A 24,853-nucleotide genomic window follows, 5' to 3' on the forward strand; every position below is an offset into this window, starting at 1 on the left:
TTTTCAGTTAGTCTTAATTTGCAGACACTTCTCCAAATAAAACAAGCAGGTAACCAACAAATATAAGAAAAAGTACTCAACATCACTAGTCATCAGAGAAATGCAAATTAAAACCTCAATAATATCTTACATCAGGAATAATGATTATCACTAAAAAGTCAAAATCAACACAGATGCAGAGGAGGCTGTCAAGAAAGGGGAATGCTTATATCCTGTTGGTGGGAATGTAAATTCAGTCAGCCACTGTGGAAAGCCATCTGGTGATTTCTCAGAGAAGTAAAAACTGAGATACCATCCAACCCAGCAATCTCATTACTAGGTATATATATTTAAAAAAATGTCCTGCCAAAAAAGACTCATTCAGTCCTATGTTAATTGGAGCACTGTTCACAATAGAAAATTCATGGAATTAACCTAGGTGCCCAACAACAGTGCAACAGTGGACTGGATTAAAAAAAAACGTAATACGTATATGCCATGGAATACTGCTCAGCCATATAAAAGAACAAAATTATGCCATTAGCAGCACCATGAATGCAGTTGGAGCCCATTATCCTGAGCAAATTTCACTGCTTATTGATGATCCCCTGCAACCTATTCTTATTCCCACTTCCAAGTAGTAATTACTTTTCTGATACGTATACTTTTTTTTTTTAACTAAATCTTCTCTATGCCTTGTAAAGAATATCATTGTTGGCATTCAAAAGCTAGTGAACTACGCATAATTAACCTCTGGCTTAACTAATTTCTTTAAGAAATCACACTAATAACCCACATACTTATGTTTTTATTGATGCATTATTTCTAGAGGAAAGAAATACTGCTAGCATGGCATTAGAGAGTAAAAATCATATTTTCTCAAACAGGGCTGTCATTTTAGAAGAAACTTATAGTAAAAACTTACTTATAAACTCTTTACATACTTTTTATTATGAGACAACTCAGAAATCTAAAAGATAATGGATTATCTTTTATCCATCTTTTAAGCTGCGCTCTTGAAAAGTTTGGCTCTTTATAGCTGGGATAACTTGTATTATACTGGGGTAACACAATAAAAAACATGTTCCTTCTATTGGGTCTTGCCTTATTCAGTAATACTGTTCAGCTTTGAATTTTTTATAGGTCACATAATAGAGCCCAGTATTTTGAAATAACATCTTGGCTTTATTTTGATAAGCATTTAAAATGTTCGACTTATTGTTACACTTGTACCTTGATTGGATGGAAGAAGCATTTTCTCTCTTATTCTACAAAAGCCAGGTTTCAGAGAGAAAAATATAGAGACATTCAGTTGCAGGGAAATGTGTCTTATTTTCTGTAACTTTAAACTATATATTGAATGAATTTAACAATGTTTTCATTGTCATTTTGGCTCACTGGCAAATATTAACATCCTGAAGTTTGTCACTATTGTCATCTATGTAAAAATCTCAAAAAGTTCTCATAATCATTTGAAATATATATATAGTATAATGTTAAATGCTATGTCTGAGACCATGTCTATTTTTTTGCTTCTTAAATTTAGTTTCTTACACATAACCTAACACTTAAAAGATTCTCAAAATATATTTCCTGGAATTAAAAAAATGCATGTAATTTGTACAACATTTACTAGAAAAAAATGTACCAACAATTTTGTCTGTCATTTTATTGGAGAATATTTATTGTCCTTAAGAGAGAATACAGTTTTCAAGTTTCAACAATGACTTTGTAATATTTTTAGATGTATAAAATGATATTTCTAAAAATTTAATACAGTGAAGAAATATACTTTATAAGAGCTAAATTATATCATTACATAAACTGCAGATGACATATAGTCAAACATACTCTTGAAAAAATTTAAGTGGCCTCTAAAATGCTTTGTTCATAAATATAATTTCATTATGCTTCCTAAGCAGTTTTCTGTTCTTCTAGCATTAGAACAGATTGCTGTTATTTGTTTGAACATCACATGTACATATTTCTGTTTCTTTAAAGACATTTTGAATAAATGTATATAGTTTAACAGCAGAATCATATATAGTGATAAGCACATAGAACATGAAAGCATCTGAAAAAAATTGCAGAACCAAATTGCTCATCTCTATTCACTGAGGCACATATGTTTCTTGATAAAATGAGAAGTGGAAAAATCTGAATTATGTAAAATTATCTCTCTCTTTTTTACCTTTTCAAATTTGCCTAACATATTCAAACTCTTCATAATTTAGTAATGAATAACATAATGCTTCATTGCATATGCAATGTATGGTGTGCATAAAGTCAATCTTAGGTATGAAAAATCCATGGCAATGGCTAGAAAACGTGTTACAGCAGTGATTATCTCACAGCAAAAAAGAATGACAATATTTTTTCGCCTCTGACTCCTGGATTTCTAAATTTCCTAGAAACAGTGCAGATTGTTTTTTGTAACATTTAATTCTAACCCTTTTAATATTTAATGATAAATTTTAAAATATTCTGTATACATTCTTATTTTAAAAGCATTTCTTGTGATTTTTCATGGAGTTTAGGAACTTAAACATGTACTTAAAATATACTCTCCATTGCTTTTTTTAAAAGATCTTGAAATTTTACAAGCAGAGCCATTCCAGAGAGGGTGAAAATTAAAACTGAAGGTTAAAAAGTATATTTGAAATTGGGTCACTGAAGAACATGGAGTAGAAAATACTAGAAAAGCAAAGGCAGTCAAGGTTTGAGAGCAGAATGAGTATAATATTAGTATGGTGGTTATAGAAAGAAGCAGAAGAATTACTCGAATGACTCAAAGCAGTCTTGTAAACAGGAAACACAGTTGTGTTTAACTGAAGACAGGTTAGCTGTAACAACCTCAAATGTCAAACATGGACATGCAGTTAATGGGGAGTCATTACGTTTCTGAAAAGTCAATGATATGATAAATGGTAGTTTTGGGGATTACTCTGGTTCATGAAATTTAAAATAAATTATATTCTGATATTTTTGACATTTAAACCTACTGAACAAAGGTTGTAGCCACACAGTCTTATGATGTATCTTACTAATAAAATTTATGTCATAGTTTATATTCACAAACCAAAAACAGTCTGAAATTGAAGCTAATAACATCAGCATAGCATATGTGATTAGTCATGTGTAGAAGCTTCCTGCCACTAGAAATAGGATGTAAATGTTTTACTGGTATAACTTGAGCAATTTCCAAATCTGCTTCATACAACTAATCTCAAATCACATTGAGAATACTAAAGAGGTAATGCAAGATAAGATTTGTCTTACAGGTGCCACATAAAACCTATGGCAAAAGGCAAGTAAGCATAAAGATAACGAATATAGAGCTAAACAGTGATTTTTTTTCTGTGTATGTGTGCGTCATTGACCAGAAAATGATTTTATGTTTAGTAATGGGTTATGTAACACTAACCAAACAATCACAACAATAAAGGCTGATGAATAATCTGTTAGTACTTGGCAGCAATCTTCACTATAATAATAATAAAGGTTTCTTGGATTCCCAACCTACCTTCACCTAGGTCTCTGGTCATTTTCGTGAGTTTGTGTGTCAATAAGAATTGTTCAATGAAAATAAATTTCCCCAGTTATCTTGTATCATTTAGTGGTTAGGTAAACACTTTGAAGCTTTTTATACATGAGATAGGGAAGATGAAAAAGAAATCACCATCTGTACCTTAAGGAGCTTATTGTATATTGAGAGTGACAAACATTTAAACAGTAGTTTCAATGTAATGTAATAATTATGTTCAATGTAACGTAAAATGATTGAAGCAGGTAATTGGTAAGCTCGAATAGTCAAAAGAAGAGAATTATTTCTTACAAGATACTTCTTATAAGAAGTTACTATAAGAGAGGTAATCTAAGATTGGTCTTTAGGAATAAGAAAGCTTTAGTACGCTATGAAAGTTAAAATTGGCATTATATACAGAAAGAGTAATTTTTAAAAAGACTTTAAGGTACATAATAAATAGAATAAACAAAGACAGCTCAGCAGAACTGAACTGTAAAATGTAAGTTTAAGAAAGGTGACGGATAGGGATGGGTTACTCAATTGCCAATCTTTGAAAAGGTGACATTTTTCTTTCTTCTAACTGTATGAAATTGAAGCTTGGCATCTAGTAGTTTTAGCACCTGTCTGCCCAGTTAAATTGATTCATTTTCTTGCATTTGGCAAAATCTTACCATATTCTACCACTTTTTCAGCCAACCACTCAGATTGTGATGCAATTAGACAACAAAGCAGAGCTTGACAATCATTGGTGTTTGATGTATAACTGGCAGACATTAGCTTATATAAAATAATTACAAAACAAACTGAGAAGGAATTGTGTTTAATGTTTGAACATATTTTAATTTTTCATATATATAATTTGACCACATATTTGGTCTCTAAAATACTAAGATTAGAAATATGGAGAAATTTATTAAAAATCAGGTAGCCAAAAGCATGGAAGAAAGGAGCTGGGGAGAAAGGGAAATTGACAATTGTCTGGTATGGAGAGAAGAGAAGAGGAGGGAAAGAAGGTGGTGTCATTTTTGTACATTATTTCATTGTATTTAAATTAAAGCGAATCTTAAGAAAGCCAATAATGCAAGTATACAGACTGTAGTACCAACATAGATTCAACGGGAAAGAGAAGTGTACTCTATTTTACTGCATAATGTTAAGCACGCAAAAAAATGAGTCATTCTCCAAGAAGTGTGACTTTTATTACTGCTAAGTTCTTTTATCTCATACTTAATTGAAAATAAAAGATCTAGAAAGTACTCGGGTTGAACACAAAGTCCTCTGCTCTTGGTAATGTCTTCAGGAACTTTATTAAATGAACAGATGGAGTGGCAGTAGTAGAGTGGATGGCACTTTGCTTCTAACAGTGCACCTGTTTATGTATCATACAAAATGATATTGAATATATATTAATAAGAAATCTGTTAAAAATTAAAGTCAGGTTCATGTTCTTAAGAGGCACAACATTGACTATGGCCACAAGATAAAAAATGTTTAAGTAACAAAAATGTATATTAACTGCATTTTTATATAAACTAAACAATGTATTTATGTCAACAACTCATGCTCAGAAATATTTTTAAAAGAGATTGAAATAATTTTCTGCATAAAAAATGTTACCACTGTATTCTAAAATAATATATATTATACACAAATGGAATCTAATTAAACTAAAGAGCTTCTCCACAACAAAAGAAGTGAATAGACAACCTAAAGAATCAGAGAAAAGTTTTGCCCTCTATCCATCTGGCAAAGGTCTAATATCCAGAATCTACAAGAAACTTAAACAGATTTACAAGAAAAAAAGACAACCCCATTAAAAAGTAGGCAAAGGACATGAACAGACACTTATCAAAAGAAGACATTTATGTGGCCAACAAACATATGAAAAAAAGCTCAACATCACTGATCATTAGAGAAATGCAAATCAAAACCACCATGAGATACCATTTCATGCCAGTCAGAAGGGCAATTATTAAAAAGTTGAGAAACAACAGATGCTGGTGAAGCTGTGGAGAATAAGAACTCTTTTACACTGTTGGTGGAAATATAAATTAGTCAATTGTTATGAATGACAGTATGTCAATTCTTCATAGATCTAGAACCAGAAATACCGTTTGACCCAGGAATTCCGTTACTGGGTATACCCAAAATAATATAAATCATTCTATTATAAAGATACAGGTATGCACATATGTTCACTGCAGCACTATTCACAAACATGGAATCAACCCCAATGTCCATCAATGATAGACTGGATAAAGAAAATGTGATACATATATATCATGGAATATTATGCAGCCATAAAAAGGAGCAAGATCATGTCGTTTGCAGTGACATGGATTCAGCTGGCAACCAGTATCTTCAGCAAAGTAACACAGGAACAGAAACCAAACACCACATTTTCTTGTGTATAAGTAGGCACTGAACAATGAGAATACATGGACAAAGGGAGGGAAACAACACACAGTGGAGCCTGTTGGGAGGAGGGAAGAGGGAGAGCATCAGGAGAAACAGTTAATGCATGTAGGGCTCACCTAGGTGATGGTTGATAGGTGCAGAAAACCACCACGGCACACCTTTACCTATGGAACAAGCCTGCATGTCTTGCACATGCATCCTGGATTTTAAAATAAAATAAAAAAAATTTTTAAGTATTCTTTGTTCTCAGAGAGTGGTAAATTTTAAAATATATAAAATGTAATTAGATAAAGGTACCGCTGAAATCAGAGACTTAATTGCTAATAAAAACGTTTCAGGAAACCCAGTGTGATTATTCTTAATAATAGTGGACATTTTAGTGTGTCTTTTGTTTTTTCCTTCCTGTGGAAATACACTAAAATATAAAATCTGAAGGTATTTGGTATCTTGCTGTTTAAATATAGCAAGTATTGTCAGCTGTCCAAAAATATTTTACCAGCTTACCTGCCCATCAGTGACTCATAAGTTAATATCCACATCCTCTCCCACAACCTCTAATATCAATCTCGGTAGTTTGTCAATTAAATAGATGTAGGTTTTGTAGTTTATTATTATATTATTAAAATATAATAAGTAGAATAACAAGGTAAATGAAAGCAGGGCATCCATGGACACATATTTAGAGTGTGTCCTAACCCCAGAATTAAAATGAATCCCGTTTGTGCTTCTGCTGTCCAATAAAATAATTCCTTTACAATACAGAGATTAATCAGGGAGCAGTACAGATATGATTAATCAGGGCTTGTAATTCCAGAACATTGGGAGACTGAGGCACGGGGATCATGAGGTCAAAAGATAGCAACCATCCTGACCAACATGGTGAAACCCTGTCTCTACTAAAAGAAAAATTAAAAAATAAAAATAATAAATAAAATTAGCTGGGTGTCATGGCACACACATGTAGTCCTAGCTACTAGGGAGGCTGAGGCATGAGAATTGCTGGAACCCAGGAGGTGGAGGTTGCAGTGAGCCGAGATTACACCACTGCAGAGAAGCCTGGTGACAGAGCAAGACTCCATTTTTAAAAAAGAAGAAAAACAGGAATACGGAGTTCAGATACTCATTTGAGCAACCATTTGGAATTGAAACCGTATTCTAATTCCAATACAGTTTTCACATACTCATGCAACAAAATTACGCTTATCGAAGCATAAACAGTATCCATATTGTTAAATTATGAATAGAAGCCCATTTTTAGCTCTTATCTTAATTTACATGTCAGCAGCATTTGACACAGTGGATCTTTCTCTCCTTCTTGAAAAACTTCCTTGACAGAATTTCAGAACATCACCCTTAACCTACTTTTCCACTTTTCCTTCAGCATTTTTCAGTGTTAAGGAACCCCTAGGGTCAAGACTTTGACTGCGCATCTTTCCTATCTTTGCTTATTTACTAAGTTTTGCATCATTATTTTTCCTGTATTTACTATTACACCTGAACACTAACACTAACACCCAACATTGTCTGACTTCTCCACTTGGATGTATATCTATAATCAGAATTAATATGCTCAAACTGAGCTACTGATACTCCCCAAACTTGCTCTCCCCTGTTGTGTTTAATGGCAAATACCATTTTATAGTTTCTTAGCTCAATACTATTGTCTTCTTCTAATTCTCTGTGTCTGTAGCTCTGTCGCTGATTCTGATACAGGCTCTCTTTCTCACACACATACATATTTTCAGATCTTACACATATGAAAATCCTGTTAGCTTTACCTTTAAAGTATAGTAATTCCAAATGGTGCTTTTGAATTCACTTTCTCACTCTTACCAATACTACTTCTCTCACAAAGCCAAGGTTCTACTGCAGAGACTTCACGGGGAACTATTAATAATTTTTATAAATTCTTATTTCAGGAAACTTCAAAATCATAGGATAGCCATATTCTGTCCTAATTTAAATTTCTGCTATTGCCCTTTATTCAATGCTATCTCAACACAGCAATCACAGTATGTAATTAAAAGTCTAAGCCATATTATGATATGCCCGTTTTAAAGTCCCTATTTTGATTACTATTTTTTCCTCCCTCATTAGGTTTTAAGCTTGCTGAAGACAGGCAACCTTATACATGCTTTCACTGATCTCTCTCTTCATCATACGAAGTTCATTTGATGCAAGGTAAGTGATCAGTAAATATTTTCCAATAACTGGATCGATAAATATAGTTTTCTTTCTTGAAGTGCATATTTAGAGTTTTAAAAATAGTCTTTTAATCAAGAAAATTCATTGGTCTAGAAAATTCTATTTCATTTGATTTTGTTATTGCTCGATTACATTATCTCTGTTGCTGTACATTTTGGCTCATCATTTGATGTACTCTGTGACTTTATAACTTGTTCAACTGTGTTACCATTCTATAAGGTTCATAATTTCGATCATTTAAAACCAGAATAATTTCAAATTCAAAATGAATTCCTAAGAGAAGTACATTTTAAGATACAACTCCCTATATGTTTGTATCATTTATATCTATACCTATACTTATATATGTTTGTGAATATGTATGTGATTCTGATACATAAATGCTTCCCTCAAACAAGCATTCTTTTATTTATAATTAAATTTGTTCTATATTAGTTTGAGATTTTTACGTGTGACATTAAACAACACAAGTATGTAAAATTTTAAAAATAAAAAACAAAATTTTCATTATATAAAAATTTACTTAAAATTGTTTAGATTAAAAAATTGAGTCAATTGCTAAAGTATTTGCTTTCAAACTAATGTCCTCATTACTTTAAAAATTTTACTTTTTATTATGTCAAATAACTTTTATGTCAGAATGTTTTATTCAGAGCATACATTTTCTGATATATAGGTTTCATTGGCATGTAAATAGTAAAAGATTATTGATGTTCATATCGCATGAGCCAACTCAGCAGAGAAGCAAATGCAAAAGCATTCTTCTGGGTCTTGTAAATTTTATAGGAGCACACAAACATTGACATGATGGTGACAGACACAGATGTTACTATTATTTGGAAAACGGTTTGCATTTATAGTATTATTAACAAGCTATCCAGGTGTTGGTGGTCTTAGACATTATTTCCCACAAGGGTCCACATCTTTGCATGTGAAAAATAAGTAACAGAGCAAGAGTAAAGAGAGAGCACTATCTTTATTCTTAGAGAACTGAACTAGAACAATATGAAGCAGGCTAGAGGATAATTGTTCACATATCAGTTTTCATTGTGGAAGCGATCTCATAATTCCTGTTGTATATTTTTACTATAATGATAAATGATTGGTTTGAGTTCAATAAATATAGATTATTTATTTCTGTCTTTTATCGGGTTGTAGAAATTGTCTGCATCTAACATTTTACTGTTTTGTTTTTCACATTTATTGTTCTAATGGGAATTTGTTTTCTATGAACAAAAGGATTTGAGTGCAGTAATGTAGACATGTTGGAGGTTTATCTGATCGATCAAACACATACATAAAAGCAGAAGAAGGGAAATGTGCAATCAATGTCAGGCCACAAGGATACCGATAGGGTCACATTGACATATTTTACATCCAGTTTGTGAGCAGAGATGCCAGTAAATTCTGACAGGAAGCAGCAGTACTTTTGCTAAATTGCTATAATAAATCATTAAGCTCTTTTAAAAGCTGGGAGGTGTCATGGGTGGGGGGATGTGTAATACAGAACTTTATAACTCGTGAAAATTAGCTATAAATTAGGGTCTGACAGGAACAGCAAGAGCAAGATGTAGCTTTTTTCAAACTATACTTAAATATTATTTAATCTTCATTTATAGAGTCTTTAAAATCACAATTAGTTAGCATATATCCTAATGAAGGGTATCCATAGAGTCAAATAATGTTATATAAGGTGGTATATTTTAATAGATATGTTTTATTGTTTTCTTTTTCTGTTTCAAGGATGCCTCAGTAATGAAATCGATGAGTAAATGATATCAACATTCTAATCTTTAAAACTTAAAATGAGTATCTCTTTAAAAGCTCGAATATGACATTTTTCCTTTCTCCATATAATAGAGACCCTTGAAAGGACTGTCTAATGTTTCCATATGTACTTGAATGTTGGTTTAAAAAGTAAAGACTAATAGGTCTCAACACATACTTTATTAATCATATGTATTATGCCTGACGGAAGGGATACATCTGGTTAACTCCCTATGTGTGGGTAATTAACTCACCACGTGTAATGAATGATGGAATTTTAAAACGTGGCATTCACAGAGAAGGAGAGTAGTACTAACGACATGAATCGACTTTCCTAATATCAGACTATTGTACACCCAGAGCAGGAGGCGGAATTTTTAGCATGATGCCCATTTTCAACTAAGTATCTCATTCTCAAATTTTGAATGACAATTTGAGTAATTTAAATAATAGTTTTTAAGTTCTATAATTTTCATATGATCTTTAATAATTTAAAAGGCAATGATATAAATATTTTATATCTTCTCAAATAGTTCACTAAAGATTTTCCCGTTTTTACTTCATGTTAATTGAAAACACAGTAAGTACATAAGTACAATTTATTGGTAAAAATAAAAACATTATGACTATTTCAAAGTTCATGTTGTAATTAACTAAAAGGGGCAGTGGGAAAAGAGGATGTTGAAACAGTGTACATAAACTTTCAGATGACATTTTGTCTGAAGGTGGAATTGGGCACAAACAAGGAAAGAATCTGGAGGCAAGATAGATTTGTTTCTTTACAGAATGGGAGAGATTAAACAGTACGCATTTAAAGTGTAATAAGTTTCCACTTAAGTATGTACCGCATTAAGGCATCACCACAATCAAGGAAATGAACCTATTTCTTGCCTTAAGCCCATCCTCATGTCCTTTTGTAATCCCTTCCTCGTACTTTTTCCCACATCCCCAAACATTCCCCTGCTTTCTGTCAATACAAATTTGTATTTCCTGTAATTTTATATAAAGTTATATCATATATATCCTTTTGTCTGACTTATTTCACTCAGTATACTTTTTCATTTATTCATGTTGTTCAAATCAATAGCTCATTTCATTGTTTTGCTGAGTGTATATTTTTCCTCAATTCAGTCTTAGAAGAGATCCGAGCTCTACACAACAGCTTGATTGCAGCTTAGTGAGAAGCTCTGTAGCAGAGGGTCCAGCTTAGATATTCCTAGATTGCTGACCAACAAAGACCATGAGCTACTAAAGATGTGTTGTTTAAGCTGCCAGGTGTGTTTTAATATTGGTGTGCAGCAACAGATAACTACTATATTATTCCTACATAATCTTCGGTGAACTATCTCTTCACATTTTTTTCTACTTTTGGATTGGGTTGTTCTCTTTTCCCTGTGCTTCGACAATGCTTTATACATTCTGGATAAAAGCCCTTGGAGATATCTTTTGCAAATATTTTCTCTATGGCTTCTCTGTCATTATACTAACAGTGTCTTTCAAAGAAAACATTTTTAACTCTGATGAAGTCTAGTTTATCCACTTTTATTTTATGAATTATGTTTTTGGCACTAGACTGACTGATTATTAACCAGCAGTACATGCCACAGATATTTAGGATACAATTTCAAGACATTAATTTTCAGAATCTTGTATAGTCATTGAATCCAAACCTGGCTACACAGATTTTATGTGTACCTGTGTGTTAAAAGTGAAATATTTGTTGTTGCCGTTTTGTTTGAGTAAAATAGAGGACTGTACTAAATGATATAACTTTTTGTCATTACCTATTTTATTTACATTTAGGCAAAAATATTAATTGCAGATAAGGTTCTATAGGTACAAAAATATTTAGTTTTGGTTTTCACTAGGAAATGGGCTGAAATGTAAATTTATGGAAAAATATTTTATGGAAAATATTTAGAAATAGTTGAGGAAAATTTTTCTTTGGTGCAATCTAACACCAGGAATCTAATCTATAGATAATTAGGAATAAATTTTATTATAATGTAATTTAAACAAGATCATTTATTTTATGTTTAAATATCAACATGTAACATTTCCTTTCTTGATTAGTTTTGTTACAGACAAGTAATGCCATGTTTCCCACAGTCAGATGCGGTTCATGAATCTGATTCATTAAATAAGGTTTTAAAATAGTTGATATCGATAGTTAAAAATTATAATGTGGAATTAATAGTTATGTTTAGCAGATAATGTATTTCCAAATGCACTAATTATTTATTTATAATTACTTGTAAAAACAATACTGTATCATTACTTGTGCTTTCCTCAAAATAGTATAATAAAAATTTAAAAGTTGCTTTTATAAAATTATAGGTAATATTTGATATGTCATATGTAAGAGTTTATATGACCAAAATTGTGTTTAAGTTTTTAGCTCTGTAATGGGCAGATGTTTAGACAAGACTCTAAACAAACTAAATAAACTGTAATGTTTCGTTCTATTAAAAAGTAGATATTTAAATCTTAAAGATCAATCATAATGCTTGCTAACTGCATTGCGATTATTCTTTATTCTTAAATTGTTGCTCGCTGTAGCATGAAACTCTTCCACTCTACCCATAGCTAAACACATAGAGTGGCAATGGCATTACAGAGCAGCTCGTTTTCAGCTAAGAGGTAGCCTGATCATCTTCTCATAAAGATGTGATTACAACAGCGCTTTGTAATAGAGAGTGGTTATTAAAAACAGAACCAGAGCATAAAGGAGTTCTCAGACAGAGAATGAAGTAGGTACAGTACAATGTCATAGGTTTAGAGAAAAAATTACCTAATGCCATAACATATCATCACCCAAGAAATAAATAGAGGTACAAAGGGAACTTTGAAGGCACTGGGGCTGTGTGGAATATTAAGGGAGGCAACTACTCAACTTCAACTTCTGATCTGAAGGTTTGCTAGAGACACTTTTTTTTTCAATAACCCTCAAGTACCTGAAAAACACCCCAGTGTGTTTTATGGTTGTCAAAGCAGTGATTCAGTTTAAGTGAGAAAATTTTCTGTTCTTTTACTTTCTTGTAAAGTTACAGAAACTTTACAAATTAGACTCACTGGGGCTGGGCGCGGTAGCTCACGCCTGTAATTCCAACACTTTGGGAGGCCAAGGCGGGTGGATCACGAGGTCAAGAGATCGAGACCATCCTGGTCAACGTGGTCAAACCCCATCTCTACTAAAGATACAAAAACTTAGCTGGGCATGGTGGCGCATGCCTGTAATTCCAGCTACTCAGGAGGCTGAGGCAGGAGAATTGCCTGAACCCAGGAGGCGGAGGTTGTCGTGAGCCGAGATCGCGCCATTGCACTCCAGGCTGGGTAACAAGAGCGAAACTCCATCTCAAAAAAAATTAGACTCACTGGAGATGTGTCTGTTCATTCCAATCTCTTAAATTTTCCAAGTAATTTAGTCAGCCACTTTGTTAATTGTCATTAGAAAGATCATGAAAGTTTTGCTATTTAGGATCCTTGTCATGTCAAATTTTGACAAAATGCAGGCTACAGAAATGGCTGTGACACCAGGCCATTAAATTAATCATAATTTCCAAGATTAGCAGACTAGGCTTCTTCCTCTTACTGTCTAAGGAGGTCTGTGACCATGTAGCTTACTTCGCGATACAGTGCACGACTGCCTAAATGAAACCAGGAGTCATGCAGTGCTGACACCCACTACTTTTGTATTTATAGTTGTTTTGTAATTCAAGCAAAGCGTATTCAAAATAAGTTGTTTTTAATTTATGGATTGGGAGATGTGTCTTTTAACTGGGAAACAGGAGCTTTGAAAAAAAGCGTGGAGAAGCAACTGCATTTCTAATGCTTTTACAACACGAACACAGCAGCTCCTTTGAGCTATTGCTTTTTGCTAACCTCTTTGTACTCTGTTCCAAGGGCTTTATCAACATTGTCTTGTTTGATCTGCACAAACAACTTTGAAGTTAAGCATTATTACTGATATTTTACAGATGATGAATCTGAAACTTAGACAGTTGAATAGTGTGCTCAGTGTAAAACAGTTATTAAATGGCAGCACTGTCAGTGAACCTAGACTGGTCTGACCTCTAAGCTCATGCTCTTAACCAGCTCATTATCCTGAATTCACGCTTTGTAAAGCATGATATGGTATGATGTATGCATTACTTCAGTTGGCTAATTCAGTATTAAATGAAATAGACCTCCTAGTGTTATCATCATCTTATAGATAATAACATCAACATATAGAGATTACACCAAACACAAGATTGTTTATCAAACCGTATCAAAGATTTAAAGAAAACTTTTACCATTGTGGTATCATTAATTTTTTATAATGTTTTATGTATTGTCTACTTTGACTTATTTAAAGATAAAAAATGAGCTATAAAAGTTTTTTTTGCGTTTTAATGATTTTATTATATGCCTTACAATTTGTTCCTAAATCTGTTCCCCCATAGTTTACATTTACCAATGATTAGCTGGACTTAAGGACCTTGGTTTGGGATATTAAAGATGGTAATGAGGGAATAGGGTTCATTAGAGTGACCAACTTTGATAAAAATGTATATTGAAAATGTCTGGTACAGTATATGAGACTTACTGTTCTAGACTACATGGTTGTGATATTATCTGAGTCGGGGAAAAGCCCCAGCCTGGGCAAAAGTAAGCATCACCTTTAACAACCAATGGCATATGCTTAGCAACTGGAAATCTATGGTGGGTATTCTCTAGTGACACGGAAGACATCTATTCTATTCGATGGTGGAGAGTGCAAATGCTGGAAATCTGGCATTTTGTACAGAACAGTGAAAGTGCTCTGAAAGATGAGCGTGAAAGGTACTTGAGTCTTTGGCTGATGGAGGTTGCTAAGTGTCAGTTGCACAGGTGTCTCTCTGGAGATAGTCCCAAGAATATCTTTGTATTTAAAAACAAGCATATAACACCTTACAGAAATCTAAGAAGCATGTCTTGGTGACATAGATGAATAATCCAGAGTTCAGCACGAGGGCTTGGAGCTTATAATATAAACATCCTAAATGGATATGACATCTGTATAGATATTTTCAACCTTAATGGTAATATAAAACAATGGCATTAGTGGGCGGAAAAATTCAGATTGTGCTTTCTGGGTTAAAAATGACCAACACAACTTTTCCTTTATAAAAGTTTTGAGAGATGAAGTGGTAGACCCTGTTCTTAGAAATTGACTAGTCCAAAAGAATAAATAGAGGTAAAAAGACAGGTAAATAGAGGTACAAAGGAGAATCGGGGTAATTGTGAAGCTCCTGTGCATTGTTTGATCAATCTAGTTACCAGTGATACGGGCCTAGATGCCCCTTGTCCAGGACAGTAGCTACTAGCCACATATGACGACTTCATTTAAATTTAAATTAATTACAGTGATATAAAATGTAAAATTCAGTTAGTCACACTAGATATATTTCAATTCTCAAAAGCCACATATGGGCAGTAGTTACCATATTTCATAGCATAGATATACATTCCCAGGCCCAGAAAAAAGTCTTACTGGAGAGCCTTAGTCTAGACACTTAAACACACACAGAAATGCCAAACTGGGTTAAGATTCTATCAAAAGCTAATCTTCTTACTTGCTGTTAGACAAATACACATCATCAATGCCCTGCTGATATGAAAATGGAGAATCAACTGTCTGCTCCTGGTGTACAGTAAACAAACAGCTGAATCACTGACTACAAACAGATAAATCTAAATTCTTGTATTTGGTGATTTGGGCCTGAAATGTAGCCTAAGTTTGGTTAAACATGGAAAACACTCTTCTATTTCTAAGCTGCTTATTAAAGATGCTTGAGTTAATAGCATTACATACATTATACAAAATCTGTATTTCTGAAGTGTTCAACTATATGTTTTTATGTATCACAAAATGTGTGTAGTAAGATCAACTATGATATGACTATTAGCATTTTTTGCTGCGTATTAAATGTTTGTATTAAAATATTAATAAGGAGGAAATTCTAATTGAAGTGTTCCTCCAAAATATAATTAGCTAGGAAGGTGAAAGCAACAACTCTGGAGATGGAAACAAAAACTAAGCAGTAAATGTTATGGAGTGAAATTTGGTTCTCCCAAAATTCATAGGTTGAAGCGCAAACTTTCAATGTGATGGTATTTGGAGGCGAGGCTTTTGGAGGTAATTAGTTTTAGATGAGGCCATGATGGTGGGGTTCTTCTTATAGCATTAGTACCCTGATGAGAAGAAACCAGAGGGCTTGCTCGCTCGCTCTCCTCCACATGAGGACACAGAAAGACATCAGTGGCCTGCAAGGCAAGATGAGGGCCTTATCAGGAACCAAAGCAGCCAGCACCTTGATCGTGGGCTTCCCGGTCTCCAGTGCTGTGAGAAATAAAAGTACCCAGTTTATAATATTTTCTTATAACTGCCTGAGCAGAGTAATATAGCATGTAAATATTATATAATGCCAATCAACAAAATAAACAATGTGGTTAAATAACAGATAACTAAGAAATTGGGGATCCTCATGTCCTAAACTTTTCCACAAAACTTTTTAAAGGTGCAAATTTTCATTAGTCCAAAGGCAGGTAGAAAAATATAAAAGCAATTATTTAAATGTGTTTATTGTTTCTCAAGCACATAGTGTAAAATAATGTCTAACCAATGCATCATTTAATCTTCATAACAGAGTAGTTTTATTATCATCTATAATAAACAAATGAATACATAATGTCACAACTGGAGCTTAGGAAGAATTCCCAGTATTCCAGTTAATAATTAGTTGACCTAGAGTCAGGAAAATAGATTCTTAACCTAAATATAGGATAAACTATCAAACTATTTTTAATCAAAAAATACATTTAAATAATGTAGAGAGAGAAAGAATGTTGCTAAGTAAGCTTATAACTCAGCAATAACTAAACTAACTGATATAAAGTTATTTCCAGAATTAATAAGCATGGAGAAATAATTGCATAATATATAGCTAAAAGAATGCCTGATAAATGAATTAAAAATATAATCCTTTAAAAATATTGAATAAATATTTAGCCAAACTAATGAAGTAAAAACAAAATTCATACAACTGCCAATATCAGAAACAAGAATAGACATATAAAGAGATACAGGTGAAATTTTAAAATCACAATGTGATTTATTTTGGATTTTAAGTAAATTGAAAAACACAAATAACGGATTGTGCAAAAACACAAATCAAAACACTGCCACATTATCACAGAAGTTATACCAGAAATGTAAAGGAGTCTTCCCACTTCAGCAGAAAAGTTGTTTACCAGAGAGAATCAAAGTGATTTTTTTTTTAACCTCAAGGAAAAGCTCATTTAAAAGCAATTTTACCTGTTCTGGGCAAGTTTCCAAAATATTTAATCAAGTCAGCATAAAACTAATATCAAAATTTGTCAAAAAACATAATAAAATAAACTGCTTCAAAATATAATTCACCCACATATCAATAAAATACAAATAAAATATTTACAAATATAATCCCATAACACAGAAATAGTAAAAAAAAAAAAAAAAAAAAAAAAAATCAAACATAGCCAGTGATGTTTATTTCAAGAGTACAAATAATTTAAGATTGGGAAACAAAGCAATGGAATTTATTAGAGCATGTGAAAATAAATTTTAAAAAATTATTATAATATATGGATTTTGAAAAGACAGTAAAGAAAAATTTACTTCAATTCCTATATTAAAAAATTCAAAACTTTTAATAATGAATGAATGAATGGATTTATCTCTCACATGATACATGTGATATATATTTCACATGATATATATACCTTTCACATAATATATATGTATAAATACATGTTTATGTTTATATATCTTGCCTTATATTTATTTTATTCTATGTATATAAATAGATCATACCTGTGTGTGTGAAAGAGAGAGAGAGAAAGATTGAGACTGAAGACATCATCATTCTTAATGTTAAAATATGGACAATAATTTTATTAAATATAAAAGCAAGAATGATATGGTCCTTGTGTGGTTGTCAGAATATTTGCTTCCCCTTTTTACCAGGTTCCTTCCTACCCACTATGCCATATAACATATTTGTTTCATAAAGTGTGAGTGGAAATGATGGCTTCATTTCCAAGTAGAATCTAGTTTTAATAACTATCCTATGTCTCAGATACTCCAATTTTTCATCTGCTAGAAGACCAATTTTACTCAAACAAAGGCTGCCCCTGTATCCATGAGCCTGGGATACAACAGAAATAGTTCTCTTCAGCTAAACAGAGATAGACAGGAGTGAAAAAAGTTTTGTCACCACAGCAAAATAATCTAATTTGACATGCCTCATATCACTTTTATTTAACATTCTTCTAGAAGTTGTGAAAACGGCAGTTATATAAAAGATGAAAAGAATGAAGTACAAATATAAAAACAGTGGGGACAATTTTTTGTATGTGCAAAAAATATGCATTTAAAATTTACAAAAAACCCCTAGTGAAATGTAAATATTTTAGAAAGAAAAAATTCTGAAATGTAGGCATTTTTTATTTCCTACATAAAAATTTAGGCAATTTCTGAGAAACTTTGAGAAATGAGGTTTCTCTTCTGTTCAAATGATACCATGCTAAGATACCAATATTTTTGTGATGTGTAGGAAAGGTAGTAAAAGCCTTTTAATATCACAGGTTGTGAGATTTTCTTTCTCATGAGAATAAAGTGGCAGCAATTTCTACATTTCTACAAAATTTCAGCCTGATCTGTAAATCTTACATATCACTCCCGACTAAAAGTGGACAGTGCAGAGCTGTCTGCTTCACCTATGTCTGAAAAACTTCAGCTAAAATAAAATATCTAGGTGTCAAATATTTTGCTTATCGACATTTGCTGCTGTCGATAAAAAATAGAGATGAAGTTGTCTATTGAACCATTTCAAATAAAGTGAGATAAAATGGGGTCTCAACCCTGCCCATCATCCTTCCTCCAGCTGAGATAAATAAGCCACTTTGTAACCAGTAAAATCTTCCATGTCATTCCCTCCGACATTCATATTAGCACAGCATTCAAACTATATCATGCTAAGATATCAATTAAGCTACTATAAAACTGCTAAAATGAAAGTGTTTAGGATAAATCAGGTATAGTCAGAAGTCTAATAAATGAAAACAAATTCTCTTGATCATAAATACATATGGAAATTTAGTAAATAAAAACAAAGCATTTAACATTATATACGGGGAAAGAAAGAGATAATGCAAAAACTCGCCTGCAAGAAATGTTTTTTTTCCTTAAAGGCTAGATTCCAATTCTAAGTTTTCTAGACAAAACATTTTGTAAGTGGATCAATCATTTTAATGCATAATAATAAAAATGAAATATTAATTATATAAATTGAAAAATTTTTAAAACGATGCTAAGAGAGATGGCCAAGGAAATGTAATAAATAATATGAAAGGCATAAAGAAAATATTTTAAAAATTGACTACAAAGAAATTATAGCAGGAAATGTCAGCAAGAGGTCAAAATATAAAATTCAAGACGAGTTTTTTGCTGCAGTTGCATAATACAGTTAATGTCTTACAATCAAGGCACTCTTACAAACTCCATTAAATGAATAAACATTATAAACCAATTAACATGTAAATATATGATGGAAGAAGATATCATACAAGTAGAAACCTCTATATAAAGAAATATAGAAACCTGTACATGAAGAAATATAAAGTGTCAATAAGGACATTGTAAGAGTGTTTAAAAAGTTTAAAAGTCTCATGTGGATTACATGTTTTGTAAGTCATAATTTCATATGAGTCTGAATTTTATACTAGTGAAATTATCTCTAGAATATTTTGCAAATAATTAACTGCAAATATCAGTGATCAATAACATGGATTGCATTAAATTATTAGGCCTCAAACTGGCAACGGATAACTATTCATGAATAGAGACTGATTAAATAAAATTAGCTTAATTAACATATACAATATATTGTCTTAAGTGAAGTAGCTAAAAAGTAGTCTAAAGCTTAAAATATAAAAATGAAAACTAAATTGTAGAAAAGTACTTTGGATGTAATGTTTGTTAACCACAAACATAAACAAACTTGAAAACTTACAGAAAAGTCCTGGGAAGGTGGAGAAGAACCCATGGCATACAGGCATTTACAAAAAATAGATTATTGTGTAAGGAGTATAAAACATGTTTTTATTATTTGGGATATTTCACTTAAAAATAAGAATATCAATAAAATTAGTAACCAGTTAATTCAATAGAAATTTATCATTTCAGGGCCAGGCGTGGTGGCTCACACCTGTAATCCCAGCACTTTGGGAGGCCGAGGCGGGTGGATCATGAGGTCATGAGATCAAGACCATCCTGGTTAACCTGGTGAAACCCCGTCTCTGCTAAAAATACAAAAATTAGCTGGGCATGGTGGCGCGTGCCTGTAGTCCCAGCTACTTGGGAGACTGAGGCAGGAGAATTGCTTGAACCCAGGAGGCGGAGGTTGCGGTGAGCCAAGATTGAGCCATTGCACTCCAGCCTGGGTAAGAAGAGCGAAACTCTGTCTCAAAAAAAAAAAAAAAGAAAGAAATTTATTATTTCAGAATATCTTGACAAATTATAGAAATTTTTTATTGATATTGCTTATATCTCTTTAGATTTTTGGACTTTTTTTAAGAAGATGAGATTATAAACGTTTTCTATCCTTCTAAATATAGTAATGCTATTCTCAAATAGTGAAAGTTTAAAGCTATATTTATATATATATATTCTGAAATATAATTTATTATCATAAGATTTTCAATTATCTTTGAAATCTTCAAATTTTGGCAAACATCAGTAAGGCCTTGTAAAAGCAGATATATAATATTCAATGAATTAGCTTCTTTAATTTTTAGTCTCTTTATGGCTCATTTGTTCATTTATATATTTTCATTCTGTTTTAGTATAAAAATGTATATAGTATATTTTATATACAATGTATATATATAGTATACTATATATATAGTATATTTTCAGCATTTATTTTTATTTCTATAATATTTTAGGAAAAAACACAGGTTTCTTTTTTGGGAGACAGTAACAGCAGCAAAAACATTTACATGATATGAATCACTTCATAAGAGGCTACTACTATTATTAAAATCATCTACAAAAGTAATTAATGACAGGTGAAAAATATAAATTTGGCTTCAAATTTAAATTAACATCTGCAATACAATTGTAATTTTTAAAATATACAAATATGTGCAGCTCAATGCCACATGCCATTTAATATTAAATATGCACAAATTAGGGAACTTTCAAATATTTCCCTATTATTTCTACAAATTTCCAGGAAACACTTATTCACTCTTTGTCAATCAAACTAAAAAAGGGCTTCCAGATAATTTTTACATATTCTATAAAACAAGGATGTAATTTAATTCTTTTGCATATAGATATCCCAGTTTTCCAGCACCACTTATTGAAGAGGTTTTTCTTTCCCCGTTGGGTATTCTAGGTGCCCTTGTTAAAGATTAGTTGATCACATATGTGTATATTAATTTCTGGGCTCTCTGTGTGTTTCATTGGTCTATGTGCTTGTTATTATGCTTTATACTGTTTTGATTACTACAGCTTTGGAATAATTTGAAATCAGGAGATGTAATATCTCCAGCTTTGTTTTTCGGTGTCAAAATTTCTTTGACTATTTGGGGTCTTTGTGGTTACATACAAATTTTATGATTGTACTATTTCTATGAAAAATGTCATTGAAATTCTGATTGAGAATGGCTTGAATATATAGATCACTTGGAGTAATTTGAATATTTTAACAATATTAATTATTCCAATCTATGTACGTGAGATCTATTCTACTTATTTTTGTGTTCTTTATTTAAGACCTATAGCAACCTCAAAAACAAAAATAGTTCTGTATGTAATCAGTAAGCCAAAGTTGATATAAATTAATTATTTGGCCGGGAGCGGTGGCTCACACCTGTAATCCCAGCACTTTGGGAGGCCGAGGAGGGTGGATCACAAGGTCAGGAGATTGAGACCATCCTGGCCAACATGGTGAAACCATGGTGGCACGTGCCTGTAATCCCAGCTACTCAGGAGGCTGAGGCAGGAGAATTGCTTGAACCCAGGAGGCGGGGGTTGCAGTGAGCCGAGATCGCACCATTGCACTCCAGTCTGGTGCCTGGCGACGGAGTAAGACTCTGTCTCAAAAATATATATATATATATATATTATTTAACTTTTTTTTTACTTAAAAGAAGAAAATAGAACCTAAAATGGGGAGGAAAGGACAAAAAACAGATGGTATCAGTAGGAAACAAATAGAATGTCATATTAAAGTTAACCATATGAATAACTACATTAATTATTTTCACAGTTAAGAAAAGTTATATTAGATAAAAATAAATGGGTGAAAAACTAAATTTTGTCTAAATAAAACCTACTTTAGCTATGAAGTGTTTTATTTTTAAAAGATATATGTTTGTGATAATAGAATTGTATTTTATAGTTGTTTATTTTTTCAGTAAAGATTTTATCATGAATACCTAGATTTTTTATTGAAATATCTGCTATTCTCCTTGTTTGTGTTTCTCTCTTTTCTCTCTGGCTAATTTTAATATTTAAGTTTTATTACAAGTTTGAAAAGATTGACTGTGATATACTTTGCTGTAGTATTTTTTCACGTTTTTGTGTTTTAATTTTTTTATACATTTAGATCTCTTTGTCAAAGGCATTCAAACCACAGCAACTCCATTTTGAGTGAGCCCTAAGAAAATGAGGCTAGGCCTTGCTGGGCTGCATTCTCAGAAAGTTAGGTATTCCTAGCCTCTAGATGTTTATAGTTAAGGCAACAAATTAATAATGTTTACTAAACAGTTCCAGACTTTGGAGTGTCCAGATACACCAATATCTGAAGAAGAAAGTCATTTCTAATTTTGCTTTAAAGAAAATAATACCAATTCTTGCAAAATAGAGTAATTAAGAAAATTAATCCTCTATCACAAACCTTGTAGCAGAGCACATCTTTTTATACATACCTGCATTGTACCTAGGGTGGATGCATCCCTCTTACTTACAGGAATGTCCTACCCTGTGGGGTAGCTGTCCTTTCCCCACTTTACTTTCTTAATAAATTTGCATTGCTTTGCACTGTGCACTCGCCCTGAATTCTTTCTCACAGGAGATCCAAGAACCCTCTCTTACATTTTCATCAAATTCGAAAACCTTTAGGCATTAAAAACAATTATTTTCTGTGTCCACCTCTTCCTCCTCTTTATCGTTCAAGTTACATAAACATTATGTGGTTTGGCATAATCCTACAGCTGGCTACAGCACTCCTCCTGTCTTTATTTTTCTCTATGTTTTGTTTTGAATATTTTCTTCCTGTCTTTATTTTTCTCTCTATTTTATTTTGAGTATTTCTAAATCTACAAGTTCACTAATTTTTTCTTCTGTAACATATAATATGCCATTATCCTGTCTATTGTATCTTTTTATTTTAGATATGGTAGCTTTAAAGTCTAAAAGTTCAACTTTAATATTTTTTATACCTTCTATGTCTCCACTTTTAAATACATGAAATACAGTAAAAACTGTTTTGTTGTTACTGTTTTGACTAATTCTAAGAGGTGTGATAGGTCTTTGTCAGTTTGGACTGATTGATTTTTTTTCTCCTAGTTATGGAATACATTTAAGTCACTTGGAAATATTTTCTTCCACTTAGATCTTGCTTTTAAGATATTTTAAGAGGGACTGCAGCAATGGTCTATGTAAAGACAATTATCCCCTGTAGCAGAACAGATCAGTTCTGTTAAATGCAGGCAATGCTCAATGAATTTTGAGATTTGTTTCATGTTGACTTTTAGAAAAGGCACCACTATTCCTTCCAGGTGTTCCTTTCCTCAAATTCAGGTACTTTCCTCCCATTACCCTCCTACTGACTGGAAACACAAATACACAGAGGGGATGCTCTGCAGATCTCTGAAACCTTCTGTGTTTAACTCTCCTCACTCTGGTACTTAGTCTCCTGAACTCTAGTTGCCTTTTTCTAGCCAGATTCTCAGCTCTGTCTCCTCCTCTCAGGGAATCTGATGGGATCCACCTTATTCCTTATGTTTCAGTATAAAAAAATATCAAGGCAGTAACAATGAAAATCAGAGGGCCCATATCCTTTGTTCTGTCTGTCATGAATTACTGTACTTTGTTGCCTGATACTCAGGATTTTAGAAAACATTATTTATTTTGTTCTAATTGTATCAGGTGAAAAGGAAGAACTAGTCTATTACTCCATCTTGATCTGAAGCAGAATTCTCCCAATTATTTTTTAAAGTGTTTAAATATTTTTTTTAAATATTTTATACTTTTTAACATTTTTACTATTTAAAGCACTATTAATTTAGTTGTGGCAATCCAATTTTTTTTCTGGTATAATAACTTCTTGTATAGAGTGTTTAATAATTTTTTATTGTACAAATCTCCTGCCAATAAATTGTATTAATATGTTTGAGAATAATATTTTACACCTTCGTTTTTGAAAAATATTTTCATTGAATACAGAATTCTATACAAGGTTTGTTGTCATTTTATGTTGTTTCCTTCTCAGTTCTTTTTAAATGCTTCTCCATTGTCTCTTGGCTTCATAGCTTTAACGACTTGTTTGCTGTTATTCTTTGCAAAATTTTAAGGTGGAGTATCATTCTTGTGAGTGTGTTAAATTTCCTAATCCAAGTGACTTGGCAGATATTAATAAATTTGTGATCAGTTGACTTTTAGTTCACAGAGATGATCCTAAAACTGATCTAGGAAGCTGAGTTTATAAAAGAGGCCAGAGGGATTGAATGCAAGAGATTTTCACCTGCTGGCCTTGAAAGATCAAACTATATGGAGAGGACTGCACGGCAGGTGGTGTCGGGGTTGAGAATAGCTTCCCCTTAACAAACAGCAGAAAACAAAGACATCTGTCCTATGACCATGCATAACTGAATCGTGCTAAC

At 32.3% G+C, this 24,853-nt stretch overlaps 1 protein-coding gene across 12 annotated transcripts in view; it reads left to right on the plus strand.

Moving 5' to 3' along the window:
- LOC144580101 (uncharacterized) overlaps positions 1-24,853 on the plus strand; it is an 852,895-nt gene that overhangs the window by 486,831 nt on the left and 341,211 nt on the right. For all 12 annotated transcript variants that reach the window (XR_013529026.1, XR_013529027.1, XR_013529025.1 and 9 more), the window contains one exon: positions 8,021-8,104. Coding sequence is in view for 9 of the 12 variants with exons in the window: in XM_078355150.1 (XP_078211276.1) it covers positions 8,055-8,104 (50 nt within the window). In the remaining 3 variants the exon portion in view is untranslated. The remainder of the gene's footprint in view (positions 1-8,020; positions 8,105-24,853) is intronic.

Source organism: Callithrix jacchus, chromosome 18 (assembly GCF_049354715.1).
Source record: "Callithrix jacchus isolate 240 chromosome 18, calJac240_pri, whole genome shotgun sequence".
NCBI classification, from domain to species: domain Eukaryota; kingdom Metazoa; phylum Chordata; class Mammalia; order Primates; family Cebidae; genus Callithrix; species Callithrix jacchus.